Source organism: Chlorocebus sabaeus, chromosome 5 (genome assembly GCF_047675955.1).
Source record: "Chlorocebus sabaeus isolate Y175 chromosome 5, mChlSab1.0.hap1, whole genome shotgun sequence".
NCBI classification, from domain to species: Eukaryota; Metazoa; Chordata; class Mammalia; order Primates; family Cercopithecidae; genus Chlorocebus; species Chlorocebus sabaeus.
The window spans coordinates 53,882,492-53,910,287 of NC_132908.1; the positions used below are offsets into that span (position 1 = coordinate 53,882,492).

At 42.8% G+C, this 27,796-nt stretch overlaps 1 protein-coding gene across 2 annotated transcripts in view; it reads left to right on the forward strand.

The window, feature by feature from the left end:
* The window catches only part of NUP93 (nucleoporin 93), a 112,479-nt gene that overhangs the window by 77,823 nt on the left and 6,860 nt on the right, over window positions 1–27,796 (forward strand). For both annotated transcript variants that reach the window (XM_007993382.3, XM_007993383.3), the window contains exons 6-17: window positions 7,766–7,840; window positions 11,533–11,622; window positions 13,750–13,889; window positions 19,373–19,505; window positions 20,938–21,095; window positions 22,239–22,404; window positions 22,692–22,785; window positions 23,614–23,805; window positions 24,524–24,650; window positions 24,767–24,839; window positions 25,132–25,176; window positions 26,668–26,784. In XM_007993382.3, coding sequence (XP_007991573.3) covers window positions 7,766–7,840; window positions 11,533–11,622; window positions 13,750–13,889; window positions 19,373–19,505; window positions 20,938–21,095; window positions 22,239–22,404; window positions 22,692–22,785; window positions 23,614–23,805; window positions 24,524–24,650; window positions 24,767–24,839; window positions 25,132–25,176; window positions 26,668–26,784 — 1,410 coding nt within the window. The remainder of the gene's footprint in view (window positions 1–7,765; window positions 7,841–11,532; window positions 11,623–13,749; window positions 13,890–19,372; window positions 19,506–20,937; window positions 21,096–22,238; window positions 22,405–22,691; window positions 22,786–23,613; window positions 23,806–24,523; window positions 24,651–24,766; window positions 24,840–25,131; window positions 25,177–26,667; window positions 26,785–27,796) is intronic.

Genomic DNA, 27,796 nt, shown 5'->3' on the forward strand with positions numbered 1-27,796 from the left:
CTGGTCACTACCCCTATCAACAAGGGAAACCACTGTCTTGACATCCAGTATCATAAATTAATTTTGCCTGTTTTTGAACTTTACATAAATGGAGTCATACAATATCTACTGTTGTTTCTAGGTGCTTTTATGTAACCTTTTGTATACTATTGGATGTACTTTTAAGCCATTCATTCTCATGGCTAAATAGTATAACTGCAATTTGTGTATCCATTCTAGTATTAGTGAACCTTTGAGTAGTTTCCAGTTCTTTTATAAATAGTGCTATTGTGAGCATTGTTGTGTTTTGGTGAGCACATATTTACATCTCTGTTGGGTACATCTAGGAGGGGAATTGCTGAACCAGAGGGTATGCATATGTTCCGCATTAGTAGATACTGCCAAACTGTTTTCCAAAATGGTTGTATTGGTGTACCCTCCCACCAGCAGTATGTGAGAATTCCATTTGTTCCATATCTTTGCCACATGTGATGTTTCTGTCCATTCCAGTGTGTATGTGGAACCTTGTGTTTTTATAGGCCTTTTCCATATAATTTCCTTCAAAAGAATGAAAAGGTGATATCTTCACATGGACAGACACTTTGTCCACCCTCTTTATAGGAGAATACACAACGTAAAAGGCATAAAAGACAGGTTTTGGTATTCAGCAGGCTTTGGGTCCCCAAGCCTGGGCTTCCTCATTATGAAATAACATTTTTTTGTTGTTTTTTTGAAACAGAGTCTCACTCTGTCACCCAGGCTGGAGTGGAGTGGCGTGATTCTCGTGATCTTGTGATCCGCCCGCCTCAGCCTCCTGAATAACTGGGATTACAGGCATGCGCCACCGTGCCCAGTTAATCCTTGTATTTTTAGTAGAGACGGGGTTTCACCATGTTGGCCGGGCTGGTCTCGAACTCCTGACCTCAAGTGATCTACCCTCCTCCCCTTCCCAAAGTGCTGGGATTACAGGTGTGAGCCACTGCGTCTGGCCATGAAATGCCTTTCTTGACAAACTGTTGTTGTAAGGAATGTAGAATATGTAAAGTGGCCAGCCCGGTGCCTAGCATAGTGTACACAATCAGCACATTCTAGCATTCTTTGTGCGATTGTTGGTGTTTGGTAAGATACACATTTTTACTTTAATCATTTTGATATGGATCCATCCCTTTTTAAGTGTTTTCCTTGATTTATAAAGTATCGTTAGGAATCAAAAAAATCTTTGCATATGAATAGAGGAGATAATTAAAGGAGTTTGATGATATCTAAAACATTCTTTTCTGGGCACCTTATTGTCAGGAATAAGGTCATTGGAATACAGAGTCATTAGTTAAGAAGGCAGTTTCACATCATTTTGAGCTGACCTTAGCACTTGAAGAAAAATATCCAAATTTGGATAATTTAATATAAAGAGAGGCTCAAAGCTCTTTTTTTTTTCTTAGCAAAAAGTACGCTAGGATATAGTGGTTTCTGAAACATGATTTTCCCCCATGCCTTCCAATAATAGGAGTTTCCCCCAGTTCCTTCTAAAGGAGACATTGGTAATATCTGTTCCTAGCAAGTTTTTTTTTTTTTGAGACAGAGTCTTGCTCTATTGCCCAGGCTGGAGTGCAGTGGTGCAATCTCGGCTCACTGCAAGCTCCGCCTCCCAGGTTCACGCCATTCTCCTCCCTCAGCCTCCCGAGTAGCTGGGACTACAGGTGCCCGCAACCACGCCCAGCTAATTTTTGTATTTTTAGTAGATACGGGGTTTCACTGTGTTAGCCAGGATGGTCTGGATCTCCTGATCTTGTGATCCGCCCGCCTCGGCCTCCCAAAGTACTGGGATTACAGGCGTGAGCCACTGCACCCGGCCCCCCTAGCAAGTTTTAATAAAGGAAATGATGCTTCAGTAGCATAGAGTCAATTTGGGAAATTAATTTCCTTAGGATATCATTGGAAGAAAAGGGTATATATTTTAGAGGAAAGTAGGAATTGAAAGATTGTTACTAACTCTTTAAGTTGTGGTGGGAATAAAAATGATGTGCTTTGAAACAAAAATGAGACCCCTGGCTACGAATCCTCGCATCCCAGTTTTGTGTCTGCTTAGCGTGAGGAAGAACTTCCCTGTTGAGGCTTGCATGACAGCATGCAAGATTTGAGCAGTTTGGGGGAATCCATGATGTACCTTAGCCAATTTTTAAAACAACATTTAAAGGTAAATTTAACCTGAGTGTAGTCTACTGGCTGCTTTGTGATATTAGACCTAGTCAATGGGCAATCCCTTAATGTTTTGTCTGGAAAATGACTCAGCAAGAAACAGGCTCATTAGAGAAGCTGAACTGTGGCTTAATGAGTGTAGATAATGATGGTAACATTTCACACTATGATATGTGAACAGTGTATGTTGAACATAGTCTCTAATTTTGATAACTGTCTTAATACCATATTCCATCACTTCTCAGTCATGCATCTGTTTTACATCTCAACATCTCTCAAATCAGGATATGTCTTAAATTCAGTAGTATATCATTAACAGCATTTTAAAATTTCTTAGTGATACATAAAATGACAGTGTTTTACAATAGGTGGACTATTAGATGAAATGAAATATAGTAGAATATGAACTAACAGTTTGAAAACTGCAGACCGTAGGATTCTGAACTGTATTTTGTGACTCCCTGGCAGTTTCCTTGGGGATGGACCCAGTTCACCTGTTAGGGGTTTGAGTAGGAGTTCAGGTATAGAAAGTGCTCTGCTGCTCTTTCAAAAAGATTTTTTAAAAACCTCAACTCAACAGGCCCTTGATTTTATTGTCATGATGTATCATACACAAACTGTCTGATCTTGTGTGCTCTTCTGACAGTAGAGGAGTGTAGACCCACTCTGCTGCTCTTCCCATCCTGCACCCAAACACAACCTGTCAGTGATGCACACCCTTCCAGTTTCTCCGAGGTGCTTACATGCACATTTGTATATCTTATCGATTTATTATCACAAGTAGATATTATTTTATATATTCCTATAATTTTGCATTATGTTGTTTTACATATTTTACAACTTCTCCTAGATTGGTACACGTAGGTGTCTGTCGTTTTTTAGTAGTTATAATAGTGTTCCAGCCTATGTGTGGCTTAGGTATTCTTCTCATTTTGTCCATGGTCACACAGTCATTAGTAGGGTTAATAAGGTCACACAATTATTAGCTGGGTTGCGTTTAGGACCCTCGTCTTCTCTGGTCCCTGGTTGGTGTTTTTTTCCTGGTAGTACTGGACTTTTGCATACATATTTTAAAGCTAACTATTGTGAATTAATCACCTTGTTTCCATTTTGCTTACATAAAGCCAAAACATTCCACTTAGAAGTTAAATTCTTTTCCATCTGCAGCATCATCATATTTTCTTACTACCCTATATTCATTTTGCTAGGAGTGCTAGTTGCATTCCTTTTTTTCTTTTCCCCCCCCCACCTTTGAGACAGGGTCTCTGTCACCCAGATTGGAATACGGTGGCGCAATCTCAGCTCACTGCAACTTCTGCTTCCCAGGCTCAAATGATCCTCTCACTTCAGCCTCCCAAGTATTATAGCTGGGACTACAGGCACACTCCACCACACCCAGCTAATTTTTGTTTTTGTTTTTTGTAGAGACGGGTTTCGCCATGTCACCCAGGCTGGTCTTGAACTCCTGGACTCAAGCGATCCACCTGCCCCTAGCCTCCCAAAGTGCTGAGATTACAGGCATGAGCCACCACGCCCTGCCTGCATTTCGTTTTTTCTAACTAGAATATGCTTTCCTTGGAAAAGATTTTTATGCATCCCTGGATACACTTTGTATGATAGTAGGTGCTTAATAAAAGTTTGCGGCTCCCTCCTGCCACCTTCTATCCCTATCCTGTCCTGGAATGGCTGTCTTGGGAACACCATGTACTCTGATGAGACCTTTCTCAGTTTGTACTCCCAGAGACTGCTGTTTTTCCACATATATGTCTCCAGACTCCTGGGTGAGCTGCTTGTTTTCCTCTAAAAGAAGAAACCCTCTCGTCTTCCCTGCTCTTTTGATCTCTGTTTCTCTGCTCCTGTCATCTTGTCTTGTCGTCCTTGCTATGGCTCCGCCAGACCCCACTGCAGAGAACCCCAGAGATTAGTGGCTTTCCCAGCCCTCAGGCAATCCCTGGCTGTGGAATTCCAACTAAATATTTGCCGGTTCCTCTGTTCAGGAATGTGCAATCCTCTTGTGGATAATTGACTTTATGTGTGGTGAAGTAGCGGCTTGGTCAAGGGCAACTGAAGGATAGGTACCTTTGAAAACAAGAGCATTAGGCAAAATTAATTTAAATGGTAATTTGAAGGCTGAAACCCAACTACTTTTTAAATGGATAATTTTAAAAATTAGGTTTTTAGCACTGGAAAATATTTCTCAAGGCTGTTCATGTATATTTAGCCACAACAACTGTGTCCTTGCAAAAATGCTTTAGTGCTGTTCTCCTTTTCATTTCTTTGTTTATTCTCCTTGACTAAGTTACTGGAATTAACAGGCTTAGTGCTGTGTCCTGTAAAAAGACTGGAATCTCCAGCTTTTGGATAGCTCTGTTTTAGAAAGGTGACTGTCTTAGAGAACAGTCCTTAATACAGTGTTAATGGGAAGACTCAGAATGAGTCCAGAAGTATAAAATGCCCTGGCTGTGGAGGGGCTTCCATCAAACAAGGAATGTGTATTCATTGTAGAAAAACGAAATGAGACTTTCAGCCTACACAAAGTAAAATACTTTAGGTCATATTTCTGAGGTGTCCATATCTGTCCGTTGTTGTTGAGCATAGGATTTGCTCCTGTGTTCGTTGTGGTGGTTTCTTTTTGTTTGTAAAGTGATAACAGCTAGCGTTTATTGACCATATGTTGGGCACTGTGTTGAGGTCTTCCACTTATTCCTCACAACAGTGCTGTGAGGTAGGGATTCATACTATTTTTGTCCCCATTTAACCTTCATCCCAATGCTATGTGGTGGATACCATTACCACCCCCCACTTTACAGCTAAGGAAACTGAGGCTTAAAGGGAGCAATATGCTCCAGGTCACATTGTTATAAGTAGTGGATCCAGGATTTCTTACTCCTCCTCCTCCTCCTCCCTCCTCCCTCCTCCCTCCTCTACTGTTCTCTGATAACTGTTCTTGGAGAGTTACCCTGGGCTGCCCTGGCAGGCAGGATAGAGCAGTGGCAAAGAGTACAGAGTGTGGTGCCAGACTGTGGATTCAAGCCGCTGCTTCCTACTGAAGTGAACTTGGGCAAATTGCTTCACTTCTCTGTGTGCCTTTGTGTCTTCACCTGTAAGATGGATAAATAAATAAAAGTACCTACTACATAGGGTTGTGGAGTTAATAACATGGAAATTCAAACAGTGCTTGGCACATAGTAAGTGCTCATTAATAGCTATTGTTATTATTGTAACCCAGTGGTTTTTAAATTAAATCTGTGTTTCAGGTAGGAATGCTTTCAGCTGTGAGTAGTGGAAACCTTGAGGTTTAGTAGCTTGAATAGGGGTGTATATTTCTCACCTACCAAGATGTCTGCAGGTGTGGAGAGTGTTGATGTTAATCCAGTTGTTCTGCAATGCTGTCAGGGACCCAACACCTTTCTGTCCTGATACACTACCCTCTCTAGCACGTCCACCTACTTTAGGTTCACAAGATGGCTGTAGGAGCTCTAGACATTATATTTGCATTCAAGGCAGAACGAAGGGGAGAGAGCTGAAAAGTCATGACAGTCCCCCCGCCTCAACCCTCCAATCAATAAAAGCAGAAGCTGTCCCCAGGTATACTAGCAGGCTTGTGTTTTCGTCTTATTGGCTAGAACTAGGGTGTGCCATTCCTTGCTGTAGTAGATTCTGGAAAAGGATATATTCAATGGTTTATAGGGATCAGCACATGAGGACCTACTGTTAAATTTTCAAGGAATTTGTAATCTAGTTGATATCGCCTTGAATAGCTTGAAATCTGCCATGGTGGGAGAGTTTAAACCACAGACACCAGCAAATGCTACCCATCGTCCCTTTTCCCACAAGCTGGCTGTTAAAAAACATTTACCAGCACACTATTGGGTACATTTATTAGGTTGGTGCAAAAGTGATTGCCATTGAAAGTAATGGCAAAACCTGCAATCACTTTTGCACCAACCTAATAACTCTAAATGCCAGCTTGAAAGGTGGCAGAAGGTAAAGATGTGAGAAGTAGGAATTGGGAATGGTCACTGGGCCAGCCAGCAGCATCTACCAAGATCAGCAAACTGTTTAAGCTCTTTTAATACCAGTGATAGTTGGAGATCAGAACTGAGGGGACCTCTCAAGATCACCTAGGATAGCCCCTTCATTTGACTAATGGGAATCTGAGGAGGTGCTTTGCTCCAGAGCCCAAAGCCAGGGAGTGAAGTGGCCCTCCTAGAACCCAGACATCCTTGACAGTCCAGTGTTCATTCTCCAGAACCAAGGGCTTCATACTGCCTTTCTGATAACTCCCCTTCCCTTTCTTCCCGACTCCTGGTGCATGCCCACTGTACTCTTCCTTTTACCAGCTTCATAGTGCTGGGAAGCTTGGCTGTTATCATCCCCACTGGTTTCACAGAAAGCCTAATTTAAACTGATTTATTTTAGATTTTAGTGTATAGAACATTCAGCTTTTTTTAATAAATGAGATAAGCTTAAAGAATTTGATCTCTGCTATGCTATAGTACAAACTAATCCGTGGGAACTTAAGAATTTACCTAATTTTGATCTGTATTTCTTTACAGAAGGAATAAGCTTAACTAAAGATGAATATTCTTTCTTAAAAAAGACTGAAACTTTTTTCATACACAGTCATGCACTGCATGTGTGATGGTGGCTGGCTTCATAAGTTTATATCATATTTTTATGTGCCTTTTCTATATTTAATTGTGGTTAAATATATACATACTTACCATTGTGTTACAGTTGCCTACAGTACCCAGTATAGTAATAGGTTGTACAGGTATGTAGCCTAGGAGCAATAAGCTATGCATACAGCGTAGGTGTTTAGTGGGCTAAACCATCTGGTATGTGTAAGTATACTTTATGAAGTCCACACAATGACGAAATCTCCTAATGATGCATTTCTCAGAACCTGTCCTCATTGTTAAGTAATACATGACTGTATTTTTATCTGACTCTCCTCTTCAGATTGTAAGCTCTTTGGGGACAGGCTTTGCAGGCTGGCTTGTTTTTGTTCTTATGGAGATGGATATACACACAGCTGTGCATGTGGCAGACACTTAGCAAATATTAACTGAATGAATGTCCAACTTGCACTGGTCTCACATCTTCAGATAACAGAAAAGTAATCAGCAACTGTTGTCTTACTGTGGACTCTAGTGTGGAAATGTCTGAATCAGGTGTTTGATTCTCTAAACTGTTTTCCCTCAACTGCCTGATACGATTGATGAAAAAGAGGCCCACTGATAAAAACAATGGCCTCACTAGTGTGAAGACATGGGGAGGCTTGAGATTGAAACAGAATGTTGGAAAGATGTACATTTCCAGAAACAGTCATTGAGATATTGATAGGGTTTATCCAGCCCCTCACTCTTTTTTAATTAATCCAGTCCCATGCCTGCTCTCTTCTCATGTGTTCACAGTAAAAGTTGCATGTTATTGAAATCCCTAAAATCATCATTTTGAGGAAGTCTTAACTAGGAAACAGACTCTCGACAGCTCTGTCAAAGACAAGAATATGTTTATGTGATTTTGTTTCTTCACATGGCTGAATACGGTCCCTAACTGATTCTGAATATGTATTTATCCACAGCCAAGCTACATCAGTGACGTGGGACCCCCTGGTCGAAGCTCTCTGGATAGCATTGAGATGGCCTATGCGCGGCAGGTGAGTGTGCTCTCAAGGGGGATTAAGCCAGGAAATTCCTTTGTGAACCTCTAGAGAATAAAAGGGAACAAAAACTTGTAAAAGTCAAACCCTGAAAGCAAGTTGTATTTTTTCATTTAGAGGACTAGTTAATATTTTACCATAGGCCACTGGAGAATTCTATCAAATAGGGTAATAGAATTACTCACATTTGATTTGAGGAAATTGAAATCTGTCCTTTACACTGACCACAGCATCTCAGTATGCATTTTTGGCAACAGTCCCATGTACAGTAAAGCTTCAGGTAACTGCACTGCTTAGCAAATGGAGTTCTGTATTAACTGACTTACCTGGTAAGCTGGTGGTATTAACAAATCCTTTTTTCACTCTTTGTTGAGAGAAATTTTCTAAATGCTTTTCTGTCTTGATAAGCATAGTGTATTCACTACTTAATACCACTGTTGTCCTAGAAAAGCTCATAATATTTTAGGGGTCATCCTTCTGGTTGTAGATGAGGACCGTGCAATAATATGGATATGGATTGAGATGCTTTGTGGTAAGCACAGGAATTCTGTTGGACTGAAACCACCCTGAGGACCATACATAACCTGGAACTGACTTTTTAAATAAAGCAGTGCCAGCTGACTTTGTGCTTTATTGTAATTTGCTGCTTTTCCCCACAAAGTACAAAGAAGGAAAAATATTCCTGTTTCTTGAATTGAGGGCAGTGGGCCTTCATCCCCTTAAGATTATCCTCCACCAGCAGTGGTCCAGGAATATCTGCTCAGCCATTATCACCTCCTGGATTCTTTGAGGGGGACCCGGGGGTCCCACTTATGGCCCTCAACATTACCCACCTCATCCTCCTCCAGCCTGGAGTAGGGTGGTTGGAGGCAAAAACAGAGCAGCTATGGAGGTGAGCAGGAAGCAGTGAGAAACTGTTAGACCCTGTGCTCTTTTACCAAGGTCCTTCTCTTCAACTGCCAGTTATTTAGTCAGTGGAGTTCCACATGAATTGAGTTACCTGGTTAGCTGATGGTATTATCAGAAGTCCCTCTTTTACCCTTTCTTGAGAGAAATTTTCTAAATGTCTTTTTAAAAATCTCTCTTCTTTGGGGTGCCATTGCCACTTCAAACTCCAGACAGCTGAAGCCCCCAGCTTCATCAACTTCCCACACATGAGATCCCTTCCTTCCAACCCCCTCATGTTTTGCCACTGGCCTTCATTTATTTCCTCCTGCTCCAATTTTATACCTCTCTCTTTTTATTCCCCCGTGCATCTGCATCCTTTACTCGTCACCTTCATTGTATGGCTGACTCCTCTATTGCCACGGAGAGAGTCCTGATGAATTACAGGCTTCTGAAGAGAGAGACTGTGTCTTCTACACCTGCAAGGACTAAAGATGTCATTAACATTTCATAGCACATACTACACCGAAATATTGTGTCTGTTTACACGGCTTTCCTCTCCACTAAAGAGTGAAGCTTTATATCCCATGTTGAACAGTACCTTGCAAAGGAAGGCCTGTAAGAAATGCTCATTGAGTGAATAAGTACTACATCATGGTTTAAAACCATTTTATTGATTGGTTGGTTGGGTGCTTGAGACGGAGTCTTGCTCTTTCACCCAGGGTGGAGTGCAATGGTGCGATCTCAGCTCACTGAAGCCTCCGCTTCTGCCTCCCAGATTCAAGCGATTCTCCTGTCTCAGCCTCCCAAGTAGCTGGGATTACAGGCATGCACCACCACACCTGGCTAATTTTTGTATTTTTAGTACATACCGGGGTTTCACCATGTTGGCCACGCTGGTCTTGAGCTCCTGACCTCAGGTGATCCACCCGCCTCTATCGGGAGAACCCGCTCCCGATATTTACGTGGGTTCTTTTCTGTTTCTTAAGTGTCTCGGCTGGTTTGAGAAATAAAGGGAAAGAGCACAAGAGAGAGAAATTTAAAGCTGGGTGTCTGGGCAAGACATCACATGTCGGCAGGATCTGTGATGTTCCCCAAGCCGTAAAACCAGCAAGTTTTTATTAGCGATTTTCAAAAGGGGAGGGAGTGCACGAATAGGGTGTGGGTCACAGAGATCACATGCTTCACAAGATAATAAAATATCACAAGGCAAATGGAGGCAGGGCGAGATCACAGGACCACGGGATGAGGCAAAATTAAAATTGCTAATGAAGTTTCGGGCACGCTTTGTCGTTGATAACATCTTCTCAGGAAATAGGGTTTGAGAGAAGACAACCTGTCTGACCAAAATTTATTAGGCGGGAATTTCCTCTTCCTAATATGCCTGGGAGCTCTACAGGAGACTGGGGCTTATTTCATCCCTTCGACTTCGACCATAAAAGACGGCACACCTTAAAGGGGCCGTCTGTAAGCCTACCTTCAGGGCGCATTCTCTTTCTCAGGGATGCTCCTTGCTGAGAAAAAGAATTCAGCGATATTTCTCCTATTTGCTTTTGAAAGAGGAGAAATGTAGCTCTGTTCTGTCTGGCTCACCAGCGGCCAGTTCAAAGTTACCTCTCTCGTTCCCTGAACATCGCTATTATCCTGTTCTATTTTCAAGATGCCCAGATTTCATATTGTTCAAACACATATGCTCCGCAATCACAGGGTCCTGAGGCGACATTCATCCTCCTCAGTTTACGAAGAAGATGATGGGATTAAGAGATTAAAGTAAAGACAGGCATAGGAAATTATAAAAGTATTAATTTGGGGAACTAATAAATGTCCATGAAATCTTCACAATTTATGTTCTGCCGTGGCTTCAGCCGGTCCCTCCATTCGGAGTCCCTGACTTCCCGCAACACGCCTCGGCCTCCCAAAGTGCTGGGATTACAGGCATGAGCCACTGCGCCCAGCAAAACCATTTAATCTTCATAACAGCCCTGGAAGATGAATGATACGGATGTTCCCCATTTAACGTAGAGGAAACTACAGTTCAGCAGAGTCGTGATTTGTCTAACATCACTACTTTGGGAGAGCAAAGACTTCATATACAAAGTGGAATCTTCCACAAGAAGATTTAGAATCTTAACTAGTTAAGTCCTGTTTCACTTCCGTAGTAGGACTTAACTAGTTCTAAATCTGGAAGAGTGAATTTACGATTTCTACTATCATCATTTTAGCTCCTTGAAAATAAAATCCAAAGTAAGAGTGGTTTTCCCATAGCTTAAATATCACATAGTTCATTTTCCTTAAGAAAATCTTACCTGAAGAACAGAGATTCTTTCCAGGAGAAATGGATATTCCACATGTGCCTCTCCCGCTATTCTAACACTTATGGAGGGAGGCAGTGCCCAACATTCCTCACTCCATCCATGAACCCTATACCAGGGCCATTCCGTCATTTTGAAATAATTGAGTCCTTTGCCTTGGTTATTAGGAAGCAGCAGCCAGACCCCTTCCATTCTCCTGTCTTTCCCGGGTGCTTCCTCACTAGGACAGAGAGGCACAGACCTGCCTGTGGTTCTTCTCCCCCTGGACCCCGCTGGTCCCATTCCTCAGGTGTTTGGAAGGCGGGGTGGCAGTTAGCTTTAGTGTGTTATCCACAGCCCCAGCACAACTGGGGAGCTGGCCAGTGTGCATGGCTCAGCCACTCCAAGGAAGGAAAGGTTGGCCAAAGTTTCTGCCGGCCATTGCCTGCTTCAGGGGGTTTTAAAAAGAGAAAGTAGATACTGTGCCATTTACTTTGCTTTTTATCATTTCAGATTTATATCTATAATGAGAAAATTGTAAACGGACACCTGCAGCCTAACCTGGTGGACCTTTGTTCTTCCGTCGCAGAGCTGGATGATAAGGTAGAACCTAGAACTAACTCAAGTAGAAACCGGGGTCCAGTGTTTTGATGGGGCTAGCAGCTTGCCGACTTGGCTGAAATGTGCTGTGGAAACACCCCATTCTGTGGAATGAAATGTTAACTGTTCCTCAGAGTTTTATTTTAAATAACTTTGGGTGGTTTTCTTGATGATGAATTTTTAAAAATGCATCTTCAAAAGGCCCTGCCAGTATCAATTGATAGTCACAAGAGTTCTTTTCAAGCCGTATTTGCTTTGAAGTCCCATCAGGCTTTTACTCCCCACTTACCAGTTTCCCTCCTTACACAAGCTAATAGAGTCCTTAATGAGAGCTGAATTGTCAAGGTCATGGCTTTTCACACCTGTGAGCCCTCGAACTTGACTCAGGTGGGACTTTTGTGAGCATTCTTTATGTACCACTGGTTCTGTTCCTCTGACAAACACATATACTGCCTTTATTTATTCTCCTCCCTCACCCCTTACTCCTGGCCAGTTTTTTGCCCCAAGGGGCAAAAAAATAAAAATAAAATAAAAAAATAAGTGGATGGATGACTACTTGGTAGGTGGCTAGGAGGAAGGAAGAAAGGAGGGAAGGCTGTTATGGAAGAAAGCACCCATACACAGATTTTTTTTGTCTTTTAAAAACTTGCTCAGCCCAGTGTGGTGGCTCACACCTGTAACCCTAGCACGTTTTGAGGCTGAGGTGGGTGGATTGCTTGCACACAGGAGTTCAAGACCAGCTTGGGCAACATGGCAAGACCGCCTCTCTACAAAAAATAGAAAAATTAACCGGGTGTGGTGGCATGTACCTCTAGTCTCAGCTGCTTGAGAGGCTGAGGTGGGAGGATTACCTGAGTCCAGGGAGGTCAAGGCTGCAGGGAACCATGATCATGCCAGTGTACTCCAGCCTGGGTGACAAAGAGTGAGGCCCTGTCTCAAAAAAAAGTATCTAACTTTTAATTTTTTTTTCTTTTTCTTTTCTTTTTTTTTTTTTTTTTTTTTTTGAGTTGGAGTTTCACTCTTGTTGCCCAGGCTGGAGTGCAATGGTGAGATCTGGGCTCACTGCAGCCTCCACCTCCTGGGTTCAAGTGATTCTCCTACCTCAGCCTCCCGAGTAGCTGGGACTACAGGCACCTGCCACCATGCCTAGCTAATTGTTTGTATTTTTAGTAGAGGTGGGGTTTCACCATGTTGGCTAGGATGGTCTCGAGCTTAATTTTTTTAAATAGTAAAATATAAGATAACCTAAACAGATCTAAAGAAGAAAGTCAGGTTTCACCAATCATTCCACCATCTAGGAAGAGTCACATTTGTCTGGACAGTCTGAAGTTTTAATTTTTGAGAGAGACCATGAAAACGGGCTTTTCTCTTTTGCTTTGGAACAAGTATAAACCTTTTTCTCCGATCAGTGCTATCCTCTAAGGACTCATACATTTAAAGTATTGCCAAGGGTTCAGGGAACACGTTGTTTTTAAGGAGCGATTTATAGGCAGAAGGATTCTGGGGAGAGGGAGTCCCAGCTGTGTGGTGGTAACACAGAGGAAAGAACGCCCGCTCCTTTCCTGGGAGGCATCTTTTGAAGGGAGTGAGTGGGAAGGAAAATGGGAGGCTGTGACACTCACCAAGTAAGGTAAAAGCGGTGGCCCCTGGAGCGTCTCTGGGAGGACGAAAACCTGTATTATTAGGTTAAACTCTTATTTTAAGCCTTTAGAAACTCAAGATAACCTTGTAAGGACTGAAATGCAGCTCTTGGAGTTTAAACTCCTAGAACTTTGGATGACCGTAAATGGATTCCTACTCTCTGAAGGGATAACCCGCTGAGATTCAGTGTTCTTGCAACTTGTGTGTAGTTTTAATTATGTATGTGGTTATGTCAGACCTGGAATAGTAATTGATATGAAAACCAACTCAGGGCAGGGGTAGGGGGTGCTTATCGGTGGATGGGACTCTGAAGTCTGGCCAGCAGAGGCGCATCTTCTGCACTGAGCTTAAGCCTAGCAGTCACAGACAGATGACATTAACCTCATCCCCCACCTTACTGTGCCAGCCTTGGAGGTCAGAGTGCCACAAAGAACCACATAATTTCTCTGACCCTGCAGCATTGTCACATGTAGTTTTGTTTATATGCAGAGCATTTCTGACATGTGGACCATGGTAAAACAAATGACAGACGTGTTGTTGACACCGGCAACTGATGCCCTGAAGAACCGCAGCAGCGTGGAAGTGCGCATGGAGTTTGTCAGGCAGGCCTTGGCGTACCTTGAGCAGAGGTAAGGCAGCAATAGCACAGTGGGGCTGGCTTTCAAATCCCTTGCAGTCAACCGTTTCTCAGATCTTAAGTTGTCCTCAGGTTAAGTGTGCTGTAGCTGGTATAATTTAAGATTTATTATGGCCGGGCGCGGTGGCTCATGCCTGTAATCCCAGCACTTTGGGAGGCCGAGGCGGGCGGATCACGAGGTCAGGAGATCAAGACCATCCTGGCTAACACGGTGAAACCCCGTCTCTCCTAAAAATACAAAAAATTAGCCGGGCGTGGTGGCAGGCGCCTGTAGTCCCAGCTACTCGGAGGCTGAGGCAGGAGAATGGCGTGAACCCGGGAAGCAGAGCTTGCAGTGAGCCGAGATGGCGCCACCACACTCCAGCCTAGGCGACAAAGCGAGACTCCGTCTCAAAAAAAAAAAAAAAAAAAGATTTATTATGTTAAATTGAACAAGGCTCAGAGTTGTAATCCTGTTTCAGAAATCCTGTTTTACTTACCTACCAGGACTGTTTCTGCAGTCACACATTAAAATAAAAATCACACATTAAAAAATCACGGTAGGTGAGCACTGTTCGAATTCCCTTTTTCTTTCTCCACACTCTGTCTCTTAATACGTAAAGCCATAGTGCCTTAGGTCATAATCTTTTTCTAATGTGGTTCAGCCATTACTCCTTAGGCTCTTTTTTTTTCTCTCCACATTTTAATTTTACTCCCAGGCATGTTACTACCTTCAAACCCTAGGAAAACTCCTTTCCCCTTATTTTCTGACTCTACTTGGTTAATTCCCCTAAGTCAGGGTCAGTCCCAGCTGATAATGCCTGTGATTTATGCCTGAGTTTCTTTGCCACTTCCTCACCAATCAGAGCTGGTCACTGAAGGGTTTGTGGCAGTGCCTTTGTGCCCAAAGTATTGTTCCCTTCGTTAGTAGGACCCATGCCATCATCCCTCCCTGTGGATACTCCTTCCAATTCTGAATTGGCCAGCAGAGATTGCCATGAGTGTGCAATAGAATCTCTTTATTTTAGAGACAGGGTGCTGGGCCCCTCCCTGCTGGCCTGAGAAGAGAAAGCCAAGTTGAATATACTTGCAAAATTACAGGCCTTTGCCACTGAGCCTCTGCACCTGCCAGCAGCCTTGCAGTGAGATCGCCTTTTGTCAATAAAACAATACTTCATTAGGAAGTCAGAAGATTTCCTTGTATGTTACTGAGGTAATTCAAACTTGGTACAGCGGAGAATAGGTTTTATACCAAATACTATATTAATTAGACGAGAGCTACTGAAATGAACACCATCAGACACATTACACTCACTAGCTTCCATTCCCTGGTTAAGAAAAATCTGGAGCTCAAAATGGATTTTTATTCCCCTAGTATAGGAATAAAGGGTTTATAAAATAATTCTAAGCATTGGCTGAATTTTTGTGATTAAGTTTTGGGTTTATCAATCTTCAGCCGTAAAGAACCTACATATGTAGCAGCATTTATTCGTTACCAGTCGGCAAAATGAGTCAGAACTTCTTATACTATACAAAAACTTCTAGGCAGTTTTTTTTTTTTTTTTTTTTTTTTGTAAGACAGGGTCTGGCTCTGTCACCCATGCTGGAGTGTGGTGGCATAATCTGGGCTCGCTGCAACTTCTCCCTCCCAGGCTCAAGCAGTCCTCCCACCTCAGCCTCCCGAGGTGTGTGCTACCATGCCCAGCTTTTTTTTTTTTTTTTGAGATGGAGTTTCACTCTTATTGCCCAGGCTGTAGTGTAATGGTGTGCTCTTGGCTCTGTGCAACCTCCACCTCTCAGGTTCAAGCGATTCTCCTGCCTCAGCCTCCTGAGTAGCATGGTAGCCTGCCACCATGCCCAGCTAATTTTTGTATTTTTAGTAGAGATGGGGTTTCACCATGTTGGCCAGGCTGGTCTCGAACTCCTGACCTCAGGTGATCCACTGGGTTCGGCTTCCCAAAGTGCTAGGATTACAGGCGTAAGCCACCGTGCCTGGCTTAGGATTTTTTTTTTATTTTTATTTTTTTTTTCAGTGAGTGTAAGTGTATGACTGCTCATGACTGCTTTTTTCTTGATCACTCTCATCCTTAACACTGGTGCTTGACTTCACCAGTGGTACTAGGCTGCTTTCCTTGGTTTTAAATCGCTGGTAAGCCAGTCCATTTCTTTAAGTCTTTTCGTTTAGTTTTTAAAAGTATCTTGTTCCATTAATTTCTTTAACAGTGCTTCTTGGAGCTATTTGGGAATTTCCTTTCATAATTGTAATCTTAAGTTTATTTTTCACTCTAGTGGCATCACTCTCTGATGGCATCTTTTGTAAGCATTCATTGTCACCTTTGATAAAGGGGATATTTTAGAATAATTATACTCAGTGTTAAAATATTTTTCTCTGCTGCTCATTCACTGACAGTATGCATATAATAGTTCAAGTGATACAATGCACCAGATGGCAAAGTAGACCAGTCCTAAGTAATTTTTCAATTATAAGGCTGAAATGTTGTGAAAATGTAGGATTGGTCTGTCTCTTCCCTGCCACATTCCAAGATTTAAGGCATGATATATGTATCTTAGCCCTCAAGGAATTTAGACTTCTTCAGTTTAGGCCCTTGTCAGCACATGGACTGTCTTAATTCAAATTGGAAGAGACCATAGTGGGCATCTGTTTGTCCTGGCTGCTACAGGACTCCTCAATTTCTTATCCAACCTCTGTTTATAAATACTTCCAGGCCAGGCGCAGTGGCTCACACCTGTAATCCCAGCACTTTGAGAGACCACGGTGGGTGGATCACCTGAGGTTGGGAGTTCGAGACCAGCCTGGCCAACATCGTGAAACCCCAATTATACAAAAATACAAAAATTAGCTGGGCATGGTGGTACACGCTTGGCACAAGTCCCAGCTACTTGGGAGGCTGAGGCAGGAGAATCACTTGAACCTAGGAGGCAGAGGGTGCAGTGAGCCGAGGTCATGCCACTGCATTCCAACCTGGGCAACAAAGCAAGACTCTGTCTAAAATAAATAAATAAATAAATAAATAAATAAATAATAAATAAAAATTCCAGTGATGGGGAACTCATTAACATTTGTTAAATTTTGTTTGTTTTTCATTATAAAAATGATACATGCTTATTATAGAAACTTTGGAAGATGCTAAAAATAAGACTTGAAAAAAGAGGGGAGGACCCGTATACCATCTAGAGGCTCCTATTACCTTGTTATATTTCTTTTTTCCCCCCTGTTCTTGAAGTCTGAGTATTTTTTTTTTTATAACCGCATAAAATTTCATTGAATCAGCCGGGCATGGTGGCTCACGCCTGTAATCTCAGCACTTAGAGAGGCCAAGGCGGGCGGATCACGAGGTCAGGAGATTGAGACCACTCTGGCCAACATGGTGAAACCCCTTCTGTACTAAAAATACTAAAATTAGCAGGGCATGATGGTGTGCACCTGTAGACCCAGCTAGTCAGGAGGCTGAGGCAGGAGAATCACTTGAACCCGCAGGGCAGAGGTTGCAGTGAGCCGAGATGGCGCCACTGTACTCCAGCCTGGGGATAGAACGAGACTCCGTCTCAAAAAAAATTTTTTTTTTTTGTTGAGTCTGTTTCCTGTTATTAAGATTTAGGTTGTTTGTTTCACTCTCTCTGTTGTTTTACTTAACCTGGTGTTGAAAACCTGACTTTTTGAGGTAGTCTGTGGTTTTTGACAAGAACATACTATATTTAGAAAGTTATTACATTAACCACATATTTGGGTATCTGTGAATTGGACTATTTAATCTTGGTATGGAAACACTTAAAACTACTACAGAGGATTTTAAGAAGCATGCTAGTAAATAAATGAAGAGGGAATGGTAGAAAAATCATCAATTTGCAACCACCAGTGTAATAACTGGTTCAGCAAGGACCATCAATGGAAAGTAAAACTATTGAGTAAAAGATTGTTGAATAGAATACTTACATGACGTCCATGTATTGCCCCACAGATTACTTGTTAAGTACAAAGATAATAATAAATTGTAATGGAGAAATCTGATGGACACCTTTCAAGCAAGTGAATCAAATCTAGTGTTACCAATAAAGAAGCAAACCTGCTACCTATGTCATTGTGGGATTCAGTGGGAAATGCCAGCATTAGCTATGTAGGGCTACTGTCAAAAAAGTTGAACCTGAATCAAATAACAATCCAGCTTACGAGATATTCTACCAGACAGCTGGCCTGGACTCTATAAATAAAAGGTCAGTGTCCAGCTGAGCATGGTGGCATGTACCTCTAGCCCCAGCTACTCAGGAGATTGAGGCAGGAAGATTGCTTGAGCTCAGGAGTTTGAGGCTGTAGAGTGCTTTAAAGGCACTTGTGGGCCAGCCGTGGTGGCTCTTGCCTGTAATCCCAGCACTTTGGGAGGCCAAGGCAGGTGGATTACTTGAGGTCAGGAGTTCGAGACCAGCCTGGCCAACATGGTGAAACTCCATCTCTACTAAAAATACGAAAATTAGCTGGGCTTGGTGGCCCGCGCCTGTCATCCCAACTGCTTGGGAGGCTAAGGCAAGAGAAATGCTTGAAAACCCGGGAGGCGGAGGTTGCAATGAGCCGAAATCATGCCACTGTACTTCAGCCTGGGTGTCTAGAGTGAGAATCCATCTCAAAATATAAGAGCACTTGTTAATAGACACTGCTTCCCAGCCTGGGAACCACAGCAGTACCCTGCCTCTTGAAAAAAAGAAAAAGATCATTGTCATGAAAGAAAAATAATGGTGGAATTAATGGAATTATCTTAGATTAAGGGAAAGTGGCTTGACAATTATATTTTCTTGATGAGATTCTGGATTTAAAAACTGTAAAGGACACTATTAAAAAATTGGGTTATATTTTTGATAATAATAAATTAATGTTAAGTTTCTTGGTATCATAATGATATGGAGGTTAGGCAGGAGAAGGTCCTAGTTCTTCAGAGCCATATGGTATTTACAGATAAAGTAGCCCCTGATTTTTATAACGTATTGTCAAGTGGTTTGGGGGGAGAAAAAAGCACAAGTGTGTATGTTATGTGTGTGTGGAGAGAGAAAACATAAAGAAATGTTAAAAATTGGTGAATCTAGGTAAAAGGTTATGTGCATTCATTGAACTATTCTTTTAACTTTTTGTAGGTTTGAAAGTTTTCAAAATAAAATGTTTAACAAGAACCCACCAGAGCATTAGTCTGTGAGCTGGAGCAATTATTATTCTGTATATCCACCCTTAATGTATTTGAAGTCCACAGTTGTGTTCCTCCAGGGATTCTTTTGAGTTTCCGCAGTGATGAGAAATCTACTGTGATCCACAGCCCACTGAGTAAATAATATAGTTTGCTTCATTAAGCATGTACTGTTTCCTCTTCTGCATTGAGCTTGAAGTCTAGGCCCTGCCCTTCCAAGCTACAGTGTAATGTCATGGATATGGGCATAGAGATGTGTAATAAATGTTTTCAATCTTCCCTGTTTTTTCCTTTAAAATTTTTCCAGTTATAAGAATTACACCCTTGTGACTGTCTTTGGAAATCTGCATCAGGCCCAGCTGGGCGGGGTGCCTGGGACTTACCAATTGGTTCGAAGTTTCCTGAACATTAAACTTCCAGCTCCCTTGCCTGGACTACAGGTACTGACAACTTTCTCTGTGTGATCAGTTACACCCCCAGAGCAGTTGCCCTCAGATTGGCATTTTCAGTTAAAATGAGGATATGTGTGGAGACTACTGTATGGAGATGAGTTCAGAGAGGGGTGACAACAGAAGGTGAAGACCTCTTAGGAGGCTGGTAGTATAGAAGTCCAGGTGATGGTGGTAGTTGCTCAGCCCAGGGTGGAGGAGAGTGCATGGAGAAGATGCCATTGGGTTCTTGACATGTTTTGAAAGCTGAGCCAGTAGGACTTGCTGAAGAATGTGGATTTGAGTGTGAGAGGCAGAGTCGGGGATGACTTCTGAGATTTTTGACTAAAACAGCTGGAAGAATGGAGTTGAATGTAGTTTTTAGGATGTGGTCTCTTCTCGGCTCATAGTCCAGTTGGGGAGATTATCATACAGTAATGCAAAGCGCTAAACTGGAGCCTTATGCAAAGGGTGGCAGGATACAGACGAGATTAGCTGCATAAAGAAGGTGAGATTCTCACTTGCTCTTAAAGAATAGGAGTTCACCAACCTGAAGTTTTGGAAAAGAGTGTACCAGGAGGAGGTAACACATGCACAAATGCATGGAGGCAGGAGAGAGTATCTGGAGGACTGGGTGCACAGTAGGGCTTGGCAAGCTTGGGGCCCACTAGTGAAGGCCTTAAGTGCCAGGCCCAGCACTTTGGACTTAAACAACTCAAAGGGGTTTAAGTGGGCAAGTTCAGATCTGGGTTTTAGAGAGAATCCTGCTGAGGGAAGGGTGGAAGTGCCAAGAAAGGAGGCCTGAGGCCTACTTCTGGAGGAGTTGAAGAAAAGCAAAGAGAGAAGCGTAAGTGCAGGCCGCTGTGCAGACAAATGGCAAAACCAGAGTTGGGATAAATAAGCTGTAGTATTCAGAGAGTGGGAACAGAGCTGTCTCTCAGATCCCCTAGTGCCCAGCAGTACCTGACACCAAGATACTGAGTAAAATGTTTATGACGTTTTATAAACTTGAGTACTATAAGGGTAGTCTCTTACTGGTCAGTGACATCTTTAGCCCTCGCTTTGTGGGGGTTGTAGGAGTGCACGTGTATATGTTATCACAAAAGAACGTCACCCAGTTACTGTGGGCCCCTGGGATTCCATGGAAAAACCACAGGGTGACTTTGGATCAGGTGGGGTACATAGCGCTTCAGAGGAAAAGCTCTGGAGCCATATTGTTACTTAACAGCTTACTTGGACAGATGACTTAACGCTTCCATGCCTCAGTTTCCTTGTTTGTAAAACAGGGAGGAAAAGGCTGTTAATGGTTCTCACCGCAGGGAGCTGTTGTGAACATTAAGTGACTTATTTTAAGGAGAGGGGCTTAGCTTGGTTTTAGCACATATGAAAGCAGTCAGCTCAGCTTTTTTTTGTTTATTTTGAGCACTTACTGTTCCTCTTTTAGGATGGAGAGGTAGAAGGCCATCCTGTGTGGGCACTAATTTACTACTGCATGCGCTGTGGAGACCTGCTTGCCGCTTCACAGGTAGTTAATCGAGCCCAGCACCAGCTGGGAGAGTTTAAAACCTGGTTCCAGGAGTACATGAACAGCAAGGACAGAAGGTATGGTGAATGAGGTGGCACGCCCAGTGGTAGCCGTGCAGAATCAAAGGGGCGACCTTCACTGTTGTTATTCTCTTTTCCCTGGACAGGCCCAAAACAAGTTTCTGCTTGGGGGAAAAAGGAGGTTTTGAAAGCAAATAGAACTCTCTTGGGAATAAAGAGTGAAAGGATTAGAAGAATGCCCCATTCTGATGCTGATGTCTAGGCATGCATGCATCTGTGTTTGGGAATTTTCCTGTTCCTACAAGGGAGGGGCTGGCTCAGGAGCATGATGTGAGTTGTTCTGTAAATCTAAGGCACATCAAGGATGCTTTATAAAATGGGACTTTTTAAAAGTTACATTTGTTAACACTTAGTGCTTCCAGTATGGAAATATGTTGTCATGTACTTCATAGCTTAAAGGCTAGAATTAGAAGTTAGTAAAATTGAAATATAATCATTGAATTAATTCATTAAGTCTTTACGTTCTCTTGCATTAAGGAACTGCCAAGCATTAATTTTCCTTGGATTTTGCTAATGTAATTGGACTTAAGTTCATACTCAAGCTGAGGTTATTATATATATGTACATGTATGTAGAAGAAATGATGGCGGTTACTGTAGTTGTACTTGTGAAAAACTAGGATACTTTTCTTGGCAGCATTAATAATGTCATGTCAAGAGATTGCCTCAAACCACAAGCCCCTGTCTTGCTCATATTAGAATTTAAAGTAGGGTTAATGTCTTAAGGTTCCCCCAGAAGGAGATTTGAGTGCAAGTTGTTTTTTTAGGAGGTGATCTCACATGAATAAGGGAGTGTGGAGGCCACAGAGGAGATAAGACAGTTAAGGGAAGGATTCACTCCTGTCCATCGCTGCTTGAGTGCTGCTGGGGTGTGGAATGGAGTTCTAATTCCCTGGCATTTCTGACTGTCCATGAAGGCCTCAGCAAATAGAAAACTGGCAGGCCAATAGATGCAGGTGCTGGTAGTTGCAAGTCAGGTTGAAGTGATGGTGCCGAGGGGAGGGGATAGGGCAGAGACAGTCTCTCTTACCCCCATGAAGGAAGGCTTCCCTGCTGTTATATGTTTGGGACTTGGGATGCTTTCATATGCCCATGAGGATCTTTATTGAGTGTGTATCTGTCTGTTCCTTTATGTCTGTAGATTGTCCCCAGCTACAGAAAACAAGCTCCGGCTGCATTACCGCAGAGCCCTCAGGAACAATACAGATCCCTACAAGCGGGCCGTGTACTGTATCATTGGCAGATGTGATGTCACCGACAACCAGAGTGAAGTGGCAGACAAAACTGAGGATTACCTGTGGCTGAAGGTAGGCACGGTTTCCTCTGCCCACACAGGGCTTTACTCCTTTTCTGTGCTCATGTCCCCAGAAAGATTTTACCTGCATAATGTATGATGCCAATAAGGTGATCAGGACCAGCGGGTTCCTCGTCTCCTGTCCCCATTTTTTATTGTGTAATTCCCAGCTCATAACCATAGCCTTAAACACAGCTTCCAGCTGACATCATTGAGCATGGCTGCTGAACAGCTACAACTCTGTGCGTGTGGCTCAGGGTGTAGTTTGTACTAATGCATGTGTTTCTCTTGGGGATTTAGTTGAACCAAGTGTGTTTTGACGACGATGGCACCAGTTCCCCACAAGACAGGCTGACTCTCTCACAGTTCCAGAAACAGTTGTTGGAAGACTACGGTAAGATCCTGGACATAACCACCTTTCCCTTCTCTTGTCCACTTGAGGTGACTACCTCAGTTTTCCTCTGGGAAAATTTTTCATCTCTGAACTTTTGTCTTTCTTTCAAAACTCCTATAGATTGTCAAGGCAAAACAGCAAACCTACCATTCCAAATTCAAATAAAGGGCATGTGGCCTTAAGTAATGCATAAAACTTATATGGTCATACACAATAATCTATTTTCTCTAATTCTTTGAACTGTTCTAGTAGACATATGCTCAGAGAGAGACAAAGAAGACGTAGCTGTTGCTTCCTAGTAGATCTTACTAGTCACTAGATCTGAGCACAAAGGAGAGAGACAGAAATAGCCTTTCTTCTTTCTTCCCCCCTATTTTTTAAAAACTGAGAAGAAAATAAGATTCCAAATAATGGTTACCAGTTGTTGCATTCAAATTTCTGTGACTGTGAGTAAACTGAAACTCCTTTGAAATCTGCATTTCTTTCCTTGAGTGACTTAACAGGGTAAAGGAGATAGACACTCTCTGTGGTCCATTTTAAGATCCTTAACTCTGTTTCTCTCCCACCTAATGCAAGCAGTTGGAGTTTTACAGCACAGTCAAATTTCTAGTAATGTTATGAGGTCTAGAGAAGATGGAGGAGCCAGGTCACATTTCACATGGCAGTTTACTGTATTCAGGGCCCCCTTGATCAATTCAGGCTCATGCTGGTGCTTTCTTCCTGCCCATCTAGTCCTGTGGGCTCACAGGCTGCTGCCTGGGGGTTGGGCCACCAGTGAGCACCTTCTTTCTGAGTTGGTTTTATCTCCTCTCCTCTCCTCTCTCCCAGGCGAGTCCCACTTTACGGTGAACCAGCAACCCTTCCTCTACTTCCAAGTCCTGTTCCTGACAGCGCAGTTTGAAGCAGCAATTGCCTTTCTTTTCCGCATGGAGCGGCTGCGCTGCCATGCTGTCCATGTAGCACTGGTGCTGTTTGAGCTGAAGTTGCTTTTAAAGTCCTCCGGACAGAGTGCTCAACTCCGTGAGTATTTGGGATTGGGTTTACAGTAATGTAACCACAGCACGTCCCTCTTTGGGCGACGGTGGCCACAAAACCACAACCAATAAGGATTTGAGCAAAGGATACCAGTCATTTTAGAGCATGTGGACAGTTGAGCTTTTTAGATGATTAGTGTTGGGGTTCTTGCTTCCCCGCCCCAAGCATTGGTATTCCCTTGGAAGTTAAGTATATAAAGTGCTGTTCAAAGTGCTAGCTTTGTGGCCAGTCTGATTGCCTGGAAAATGGTGAAGAAGCAGCCCCTAGAGTTATGGGTCTGATTCCCATTAGGGGCCTGGCTTTAATGACATTGGAAACCCCAGTCAGGCATATGCATACCAGACTGGGATGAGAGAGTCAGGGGAGAGAGAGGAAGTAAATGTGGATGAATGGGTGCGGGTTCCTTATTGGTGTAGCAGAGTCATCCCAGAGCATGTGCCATAATGGTCAGTTGGATTATCTTTTCATTCAGAGACCAACATATTAGTAATTTACGGCAAAGTGCTGTTTTCTCCACGCTGGGCCTGGGGACAAATTGAGGATAGGGTGGTAAAAGGGACTGGCCAAAGCTTATATTGGCAAACATTGACTGGGCTGCAGGAGTAGATGCTGCTGGGTCTGTGGATTCAGCTTCCATAGTTTCTGGGTTGCCTGGGTCAGAGGAGCAGTGTGGTTGTGACCCATTCTGACCCCCACGATGCAGTCAGCCACGAGCCTGGTGACCCTCCTTGCATGCGGCGGCTGAACTTTGTACGACTCCTCATGCTGTACACCCGGAAGTTTGAGTCCACGGACCCAAGGGAGGCCCTCCAGTACTTCTATTTCCTCAGGTAACATTTGCTTTTGACCATTTACTTCAGCTAGTTTCGGTTTCTGCCATTCTGAGAATGACCGTTAGAGACCTCATGTCCAGACTAGAAACTGAGTTGGTTTTTTTCCCTTACAGGGATGAGAAAGGTAGTCAAGGAGAAAACATGTTTCTGCGCTGTGTGAGTGAGCTTGTGATTGAAAGCCGAGAGGTAAGTGGGTTTCCTTTTCTCTCCTCCCGAAGGTTTTCAGTGTGCATGTTCCCATGTTCATTCCGTACTGCATGTTTACTTCAATATGGTTGTGGTGGGTAAGGCCTAGGGAGTTTTTAGAGTTTCTTTGGTTTCTAACAGTGAAAATATTTATTTCAGTCACACTGATTTTTAGTTTATGTGAGACTTATCCCATTCATCCCATTTGATTCCTCTCTTTTTTCTCTAAAGACTTATGGATTATGTTTATATCTTTGTCCAATAATTTGAGTAAACTTTTTTCCTTCCACAGTTCGATATGATTCTTGGGAAACTAGAGAATGACGGTAGTAGAAAGGTGAGTTAAATGCATCCTTAGAGAAATGTTCGTTAGCTGTTGGGGATTTATAAATATCAAAAGAATACACTTAGATTTTAAGATTCAAGGTACTAAAGATGCAAATCTGAACAGAGTTGCTTAATTTAAAAAATGGAATGAAAATTATGGGCCCAGATGATGACCTTGGTTTTACACACACTTTATATCTCCTTAAAATGTGTTAATTTGTGATTACAAAGCTTTTTTATTATGTTCAGAATATTCATTTGTTCATGCCTGTCATTTTTTGAGCTGAGAATGCTATTATACATTTCTGCCATTCTTGGCTCAGAAAGCATGCAAGAAAAAGAAATTGATTACTGCACCCATTCTCCCAAGATGGAAAAGTTAAACGTGCACTTGACCTCCTTCAAAATGCAGTTTCCAAGGGCTTTGAACTCCACAGTGACCCTGGAAATACTCCTGGAAGGCTTGAGGGATTTCAGGACTCACTGTGCCCATTGGTTGTCATGGCAGGAGAGTCAGAGATCCTGTTGTCAGAGACCAGTCCTGACCCTGAATCTCCCTGTGGCCTTTAGAAAGTCACTTGCCCCTCAGGGACTGACTTTTCTCATTTGTAAAAATGAGTGGTTTGGACCCAGCAATCTGTAGATGAGCTCACACTGCTCACAGCATCTACCTCAGAAGAAAGGCAAGTGACAGTGCTGATGACAGTGGCCTTGGTTATTGGGCGATGACAACCACCAGGCATGGTACTGAGTGCTTTGCATAGTTTCTTCTTTAACAGGCTGTACTGGGGCCAGGAGGCTCCCAGTGTGTGTGAGTTGACAGAGCTGGAAACATAGATAAGACCTTATCCTCTCCTGCCTCCCGAGTGGCAGGGCAAGTCACCTCGACCTGGTCCAGCCCTGAGAGTCCAGTGCCGGTGGAGAAGCAGAATGGCCAGGCAGAGATATTATGCACTTGCCTTCATTCTCCCAGGGTACCTAAGGCCTCTCTCATGCTCTCCTGAGCATTTAGTTGCTGTCGAGTGGTGATGGTGATTTTTTAAAGAAATGTCCTGTTACCACTTGCCATGTGTTTTTTCAGCACTGAGTTCCTTTTGCCATCTGTCTTAGAAAACAAATCCAAAATCTTTTAGATATTTTCTCTAAGCCTCCTGCTTTTTCTCTGTGGTTCCTACTCATCAGCAAATTTAAAATCATTGATTTCACTGACTCTCTGGGTCATTTTGGAAAATTAGAAAGCACAGATGTCTTATTGCTGACTCCTCTGTGCTTCTAGTAAGTCTGCCCTTTCATGTGTAGTTTCCTTGGTCTCTTTTATAGTTTTAATAGGACTTTATATCTTCAAGAAAGCCAGAGTCTGGCTGATGGAGTACATGCATTGCCCAGGGCAAGCAATTTCACTTGAAGTATGTTTTGGGTCCTAATTGCTTCTCTTTGTTTAAAATAATAGCTCTGTGCACCCGTCTGTCTCTTCCTCCCCCTCCATAATTTGTCTTGTCAGCCTGGAGTCATAGATAAGTTTACTAGTGACACAAAGCCTATTATCAACAAAGTTGCTTCCGTGGCAGAAAATAAAGGACTGTTTGAAGAGGCAGCAAAGCTGTATGACCTTGCCAAGGTAAAGTGTGCCCGCTTCCTTCTTCTGCACTTCACAGGTCTGCCAGCCTTTTGGCATTAAATGTACAGCCACTTCGACAGTGTCGTTGTTGTAGCACCCTCCCTGTAGAGGCGTTTGCTCTAGTGCTTAGACAGTTAATGGTCCAGTCAGGACAGAATTCCCATTTTACAGCTGTATTTCTTCCCATAAGATTTTTCTGACCAAACAACATATTGAAAGGATGTCCTGCAGGCATTGAACTATTGTCTCACTTGGCAGCAGAATTAGCATCCATCACATTTCCATGGTGAAGCCACTGTTGAAAATGGCATTATGCTGACCCTGGCAGCCACAGACACACTGGGGAACAGTAGTATTAGAAAATAAGACCACATCAGTGTGCAGGAAGGAGTGAAAGAAAATAAGACCACAGCTGGGCATTTTGAGACGACTAGAATGCATGTTTCTACCTAAGAACAAATGATGACTAAGAACATATGGTAGCTGCCAAGGATTCTATGACCTAAACAAGATTACATTCTCTCCTTTATCAGCTGAGAAAAGTAGACCAAAAAAACAGCTATAGGCCAAGTGCAGGGGCTCACGCTTGTAATCCCAGCACTTTGGGAGGCCAAGGTGGGCACATCACTTGAGGCCAGGAGTTTAAGACTAGCCTGGCCAACATGGCAAAACTTTGTCTCTACTGAAAATATAAAAATTAGCCAGGCATGGTGGTGCATGCCTGTAATCCCAGCTACTCAGGAGGCTGAGGCACGAGAATCACTTGAACCTGGGAGGCGGTAAAAAATGCTTTGATTGAGGTATAAATAAGATGTAGAAAAATGTGCAATAATTATATGTACAGCTTGACGAATTGTGCATAGGTATATATCTTTGTAACCACCATCCAGATCAAGATACCAAACATTTCCATCCATCACCCCAGAAAGTTCTCTTTGGTGGGTAGGGGGCATTATATACTTGTTCCTTTTATTGATTATTTTATTGATTGCTTCCTTAATTTTAAAAACGT